We start from the raw sequence: 8,081 nt of genomic DNA, 5'->3' as shown, positions 1-8,081 counted from the left end.
TAATACAGGCAGTAATTACATGTGGTTTTGTTCTTAAGCCCCTAACCTTTGTCTGATCCCTACAAAAACCAAGCATCCATTACAAAACATTTATGAGAGCACAAAACAAACAAAATTCTGCTAAACATCCAGCCTCATATGTATATTCATCAGTCTTATTTTTTCCCTGCGTATCTACTCACTGTACCATTGGGGTTGATGCTTTTGTTCTAATTTATCATCTTGATATTGTCTGCATTAGCATAGCATTCTTGTTGAGGTTTATGAAGCAGAAGTCCTGATTCCTTATCACTGTAATAGTGATGTGCAGAACACATCAGTACTAGATTTTATTGCAGTTAATGAGAAAACAATGTTATGTGTAATTGATATACGATGCTCCATGCCTGATTGAATTTAATGGCTTAATACTTGCTCATCCTTGTATGAAGGTCAACCACTATTTTGATTTAAAATGGATCTCTTGGAATAGTCATTACATTCTCAGATAACTGGGTGTGGACACATCACATATCTCTATAAGCAGAAAGGAATATCAAGTTCAAAATATTCACAGCTTTCACCTTTGGCCTTTTACCGCCAAAGTTGCTGTCATTGTTCTGACAATCAAACATTACTTCTTCCATCTCACTCTGTTATTTTTCTCTATTTTCACACGCACTGTTCTCATTTTATTCCTTCACTCACATTTCATGTCATCAGAGCAAACTTCCTAATATACATCTGTTAGACCAATCACAGCCCCTATCCTGTGTCAATGTCCCGCCCACCATGACAGCTCTCTTCTCCATGAACAATCAATACAGGAAAGTACAACGCATCCTGATAGGATGGAGGCCTGTCTCTCTCTCCATTTCTACATTCGCCATTCTCTCTCTCTTCTTCCAGCACCTGTCTTCTCACTTCCCCCTCTTCATTCCCTTCATCCTCTAGGCCCTCCCCTTCCAGAACAGCGCGTCTCTCCTCATCAGGCATGCGGAACCCCAGGCCCAGAAAGGTCCCACTTCCGTCTTCAATTCTCCCACCAATTCCTCCACCTAGGCTCCTCGAATGAAACAGGCAAGGGTGCCGATGTCTTGAGGAGTGCAAACGCCCCAGAGTGAAGCCACTGCGGCTCAATGCTAACCTTCCCCCTCCACCCCTAATGGGCAGAGAATTTACCCCCATGGGCCCGTTCCCCCTCACCCGTGAAGGCAATGAGAAGCTGCTAGTGGAACGTCGGCAGCGGGGGCAGTTCTGAAGGAAGTAGCTGGAGTTGCGCCATGAGCATGGTGCCCTGGCCAAAGGTAAGGGATTGTCCGTGTTCATGTCCAAATCCATGAGCAAGGCCTCAGAATAGCTTGGCACCACCTGCTGGTTACAGCGAATGTGCCATTCCAGTTCAGTCATGTCCACTGTGTTGACTCGTGATATGAACTGTAAGGTAGGGCCACCGATGTTGTGCTCCAATCCCAAGCGGTAGTTCCCTGTCTCACTGTTGTCATTATCATCCTCACTTTCGCCAAACAGTTTCTCTACGTGATAGTGGACGTACGCGGTGCGGTACTCAGCCACAACCCGCAAAGGCCAGGACAGCAGGAGTGCAGAAGCCAGCCAGTAGACAAAGCGCCGTGAGAACCAGGGTTGACGCAATAAGTCCGGAAATGCCAGCATGTGCTCCCGAAAATCCACATTCTTCAGGTGCATGCCCTCCCGTGCCTCCATGTAGTCATCTAGACCCTCATTGTCGCCAAAGAAGCGAGCTCTCTGTGTCAGATAGGCAGTCTCAGCACGGGCACTAGCAAAGCTGAAGCACTTGGTGAATCGTACTCGTGTTGCTGGATGATCCATCAAGCCCTGCAGTTCTTTGGAAACATCTTTGACTCCATGCCTGGAGTAGTCAAACTCTGAGCTGGCCGTATGCGTGTTGACTCGCTCATGGTACACCTGTGTGGTGGTGTAGGCATCACCGTTGCGGTAGCGCGTTACTTGTCTGGTCCGCCGTACGTAGTGGTAACTTATAGCTTTCCACCAGATGCAGGGTGTGGCTTGTTGCAGCCGCTGGATGCGATCGTAGACCTGGCTAATCTCCACCTTGGCCAGGTTGGCAGTTTTGGAGTAGCAATACCAGCATTCAACCAGGTAGACTATGTAGAGCATACCCAGGAAAGCCAGAGGTATGTAGATGTAGCCATTGGAACAGGGACTCTCGTGGTAGAGGCGAGCAGGACCGTTGAACTCAGACGCCATGACAGTGATGCGATACAAGGAGCACCAGCCCAGCGTGCCAAAGCAGCCATACATGAGTAAGGTAAGCAGTAGGCACTTCCAATGGGACTCACGGCACAGGGAACCACTCAGGGACTGTTTCAGGGGACGTTGCTACAAAGGAGCAAGGAGGAAGGGTTTGAGAAGGGATGGATGGAGGGGAAGTTTGACAGAGAGGAAGGGGCAAGGGTTCAGACATAGAGAATGAGTTCAGTATTTCATATAAATGAAGGAGACAGTTCAAGGTTTAGATGTGGGGACAGGTTCAAGGTTAAGATATAGTTGAAGGAATTAAAGTTTAGAATTAGAGTAAGGGTTCAGTGTTTAGGCTAAGGACTCAAGGTTTAGCTACAAAGTGTGCTTCCAGGATTTGATAAATGAACAAGCATAAATAAAGATGGAAATGGGGATTAAGGGTGAAGCGGGATTTAAATATACAGTAATGCAAGGTTAAGGTAAAGAGAAGGGGCCAGATTTGATTAAAGGAATAAGGCAGCAGGTTTGGGCACCAAGAGGGAAAGCAGATTTTTGGTAAAAAGATAAAGAGGAAAGTGTTAGCTGATAAAGGGGAGGACATATGAGGCAGAAGGATTTAAACACAGAGTTAGGACAGACAAAGGTAGAGGATTTTGTTTTTTAGCACATAGTCACAGGGAACATATGAATGAGCAGGAAGAATATGAGGAGCAAGTTCAGCATTGGAGGGTTTAGTGGATCAGAGGGTACGGCAGAGACAAAAGGAATACCAGAAAAACAAGGACAGGGCAGGTGTAAACACTTGATTTTTCTGCAAGAAAACACATTGAACATGTCACACATATTGTGAGATATAATAGATTCAGCAAATGAAACTAACCATGTCAGCTTAGATAAATCAATGGAATTCACCTCCTCTGAATGTTGTGTTCATGATAGTTCAGTCAGTACCTTCTTTTAAAATTAAATCAAGAACTGTGAATATGAATGTCAACGGACAAGCGTGCCAATGAGGGCAAACTTTCCCTTTACTGAGGTGCTCCCACTTCCTGCCATTAAGGACCATTTTCTTATAGCCTCTAGGGGACAGAGTGCATTTCCTGACTCTCATAACCCAGATCATGTCTGCCTTTAAAACAGTGTGTATTAGTGGAACAGGATGAGATGCTTTTAGACACCATCAAAACTTTGAAAATCCATTTGACTCTCTGGCGCCACTTCTGAGTCAAGTGACAATTTAAAATATTACAGTCATAGCATCATAATGAACTCATTGAGGGAAATGTGAGGGTAGAAACAAGCAGTACATTACATCCATGTGACAAAAACAGATAAAGATTGTAGATTGCAAAGACTGTGCTGTGTGTGGTCCACAAAAAGTCTCTCTCTCTCTCTCTCTCTCTCTCTCTCTCTCATACACACACACACACACATATACAGACACACGTGCACACACACATAAACATACACAGATACTCACATATATACATATACACACACATACACAAGAACACACATGTAATGCATTGCATGTTGCATTTTCTATTTCAAGTACCTCCACACATAAATCAGTTAATAGCTAGAGTGGTGCCCTTGCAGCAAACAGGCACTAAAAGCCAGGCTGCAATCTAAGCTAGGGCAGAGAGGTAGCACTCTTCTTGGCAGACATGCTAGAATTTAATTGCACCTCGGTTACAAGGACAGAGGAACAAACCCTGATGGGAAAGGGGGGAAAACCATACAGTCCCACAGTGAACTTAACACCAACTGCCCTGTTCATCATATGTAAACACAGTATGTTTTTGACAACTACAAAAATAAATGCACATCAATAAATTACTTCAGTGACAGGGGTGCATAAGCAACAACATTTACCATTTGTTCATTTACTCATTCATTCCTAATCTCTACACCATGGCACTAAAATATCCAATCATATACTGTGCTCTACTCAGATTCTGCAAAGCATCACTTTTTTGTCAATCATATTGCACGGTAATAAAAACAGGTTGAGTTTCCTCTCTGTCTCTAATGGAAATAAAATTGACTACATTATCACTCATTAATTATTTACTGAGTCAATGTTCTATAAACCTGCCGTGAGCAGAGCATCTGAGAGAAGAGAGAGGGGGTAGGATGAGGAGAAATCAAGAATGCAGAAATGTCAAAAATCTGCCTTACAAGACTAATATGGCATAAATTCTCACAAAATCTAGAACCTGAGATTATGACTATGTAAAAACACAAACCTAAATAGATAGCGCCTATAAATACTTGCAAATAAACACTGCATAAACCCAACCCGGTTCTTAAGACCTAGTCTAATATGTTCAATTATTTAGGTGCTCTTAGAATGTGAGGCATTGCAATGCTTCTCAGATGAGAGACACCAGAGTGGCTCTTATGGGAGTGAGAGAGAGAGAGAGAGAGAGTAGGAGTGAAAGAAAGAGAGTGTGAACATTAGAGTACAGGAGACAGTTTGTGAGTGTGTTTGTGTGTGTGGGTCTGTTTCAGTGTGGTATCCAGAGGTTACTTTTTTCCCTCTCTCTGGGTCTCTGGACAGTTGGAAGGCACACTGGGAACAAAACAGAATAACACAACAGGACCTCTGCTTCCCTTTCGCTGCAATTTATCACATGTGTTGTTTTACAGATTTAAATAAGCCTTTCCATATTAAACTGAAAGACGCATTGTATTAAAAGCTGTCAGCAACGGTGACACTTCCATTTAAGAAAACTTGAAAAGCTATGATTGAAAACCATTTTGAATATGAGGGTACAGTTCACTAGATGTAGGGTGAGTAAAACACATGGGTCTTGAAACTAAAATGAAATCACAGTAAGGAGAAATGGATTTTGTAAAAAATGAAAAAAAGAAAGATGGCACTCTCTGACTGCACAGTAAAATGGGAGGGGTCACTAACAAGCATCATGCAGACATACCAGCTGAAAGGAACTCACATTAACACACACACACACACACACACACACTCACACACACACACACACACACACACACACATTGATTTGACATTGACAGAAAAAAGTGAAAACAAACAACGATGTGCTACAATTTACGAACAGCAGGAAAAAAAATCACTATGTGGAACAAGCATAGTAATATAACGAGAGGGATCATAAATGGAAGCAGTTACTGTAAACTGTAATGATATAGCCATAAGTGTCAATATGGTCTCTCTTCATCGATCAGTGTGTAACATAAGATGAGGTTGCTTCAGAGACAGAGAGAGAGAGAGAGAGGGAGAGAGAGAGAGAGAAAGAGAGAAAGAGAAGAGGCATTATGAGAGTTGCATTTTGACAAAATAGGTTTAAGGAAAAAAGATAAATCAAGGAAACCAGAGTGTGGACCTTTGATGTTTTAAGTATAATAACTACGTACACTGAAATGCACCCTGTTTAAATACACCGTAAACTATATTTTAGTTGTCTATGTCAGCTTTGCGCTGTTGTTATCTTGTAGGTGAAAGACACAAAAAAAAGCTATAGTCAACAACAGGCTCACCTAATTTAATGACCTTAAGATTGCTTTAAAATGCTCTGTATGGTTTCTCTTGCAGCGTCACTGTCCTTACAGTTGGGTCAAATGGAGCTCAATGGATCATTGATTGCACTCTACTGACTATTAAACTCCAGCACATATCCTGTTATCACTACTTCAGGAAGCTTACAAACTTTCTCAGGTTTTATGTGCACTGTCCTGTGACCACTCCTATGAATCGAGGATATGATTCAAGGGCTACTCTCGTTAAGTATGACATAAGCAAGTGTTACAACAGTGAAATTTTAACTCAGCATATATATACGATATTTGAAAACCAAGCTTATACATTATGAAATCATATGACGGAGAAATTTTCATTACTGCATGGCATAGCTTCTGAGTATTATTGTAGTCAGGTTAGTTTGCCACAGCTGTGCAAAAGCCACTTCATTTACTTTTGTTTTGATATCTTCAGAAGACCATCCAGTCTAAGGATGTAGTCACTTAAACACAAGGAACCATATACCCCCTCCTTCTCCCAACACTGACCTTTTCAAAAAAATCAACAGTAACATAAAAACAAAACCAGAAAGTAAATCGTCAGAAAAAGGTAGGTACAAATATGAAACATCAAAAACATCACAGTAAGAAAAGAATAATTAAATGGATATCTGATAACTTTATAATTAAGTTCAGAAGACATGTAGACAAAAATTTAACCTGTCTAACATTTTGTGTGTGTATGTGTCTGTGTGTGTGCGTGTGTGTTTGTGTGCACACTTGAGGGTTACACTCTGAAGAGAGCAGTGAGAGGGACTGGGCTCACATTGACCTTGTACATCTAATTCAAGGTATTCAAATGCCAATTTTTTTGAATGAATTTCAGGTGTAGTAAAAGCATGTGAGTTAGATTTACTCTAAGTTGCCATATTTATAAATGGGAACTGTCAGGGGTATAAAGTACATTCTGAAAGACAAACACACTGCTCTGTAGGTTGGGAAGTGTATAGTGCATAGCTTGAGAACTCGGACTGATTAACAGTCATTGACTCTGAGGCCAAGGATATGAGTTAAGATGTTTGATCAACTGATAAGACATCTGAAGCCAAAGTGGTAAAGATTTGATTAGTTCAAGCCAATTTATTTAATGTGTTGAAGAATAAATATTTTCCCTGCACTTACAATAATCTCAAAACATACAGGCATCAACATTCACTGATGTGACCAATCTGTACGACTAATAAAATTATGATGAAATTTAAAAAATAGCCCTACTGACTATGTGATATCTCAGTCCAAAGACAACACTTGTAAATAAATTAACTACTGTTCCCCATTTTCAGCAAATCCCTGGTAAATATGATAAATTTGAAGAAAAAAAACAAAAACACAACTGAAATCAGTGGGCGTGTACCCAGATCTCTGAAAGTGGCTGTTTTCAGACCCCTTGGTAAGAAAACAAATCTAAAGTCAAGTGATTTGTCCAACTGTAGGTCTATTTGAAATCATCTTTTAATTTCTAAAGACCTAAAGAAAGCTGTTGATAAATATTATATGACATTCATGCAGAGAAATAACAGTAATGAATTATTATCAAAGATATCCGTGTAGTCAACAGCCAGCAGTAGTTGTGGGAGGGAAAAGTGCTATGGTAGTCCTATACACACCGGTAGTATGTGTGCTCATTACCGGTGTGTATAGGATGGGTTAAATTCACTGCTCACAGTATGTGTGATCACAGAGATTCTAATCTAATCTTATTTCTTCCAGCCTTTAGGCCATACCATAGCACTGGGACTATTTTGGTTAAAGTGTTGAATGATTCGACACTCTCCTCTCACAGTGGCTGCATATCTCTGCTTGAGCTTGAGCTATTAGATCTAAGTGCAGCATTTGATACCACTGCTAAGAAACCATATGGGCGCTTTGACTACATGCGATCACTCCCGTTAGTTGACCGTATGGGAGTGGGATGTTGATTCTCTCAAGGTTCCTTCTGTATTAGCTAAAGGGAGTTTTGCCTTTTCTTTTTTGTTGCCTTAGGCTTGCTTCTCCCAAGCCTGATATCCTGCAGAGTCTCTGAGGCTAACAGAGAGAAGACTGAGCGAGACCGGCTGCATCTGTCAGACAGATCAGAGACAGATCAATAGGGAGGCTGAAAACTACACCTCACTCACCACTTTTATTTGATTATTGATTAAATCTCTGTGTATTCTCTACGACTCTTTTAGGCCAATTAAATAAACATTAGTGCAGCACCTGTTTTTGCACTCAGTTATAGGCCTACTTTTGTGTGTCTGTGTGCAAAAATCTTTAAAGATCTGAATTTGCTACCCTATTCATGTTGTTATTGATAT

The 8,081-nt window shown here is 41.1% G+C and overlaps 1 protein-coding gene across 1 annotated transcript in view; it reads right to left on the bottom strand.

Moving 5' to 3' along the window:
• Positions 1 to 744: 744 nt before the first annotated feature.
• The window catches only part of tmem151a (transmembrane protein 151A), an 8,577-nt gene continuing 1,240 nt past the window's right edge, over positions 745 to 8,081 (bottom strand). The window contains exon 2 of the mRNA XM_030782737.1: positions 745 to 2,361. Coding sequence (XP_030638597.1) covers positions 745 to 2,361 — 1,617 coding nt within the window. The remainder of the gene's footprint in view (positions 2,362 to 8,081) is intronic.

Source organism: Chanos chanos, chromosome 8 (genome assembly GCF_902362185.1).
Source record: "Chanos chanos chromosome 8, fChaCha1.1, whole genome shotgun sequence".
Classification (NCBI taxonomy): Eukaryota; Metazoa; Chordata; class Actinopteri; order Gonorynchiformes; family Chanidae; genus Chanos; species Chanos chanos.
Note: the sequence above shows the minus strand (reverse complement) of the source record. Positions and strands in the feature narration are given on the sequence as shown.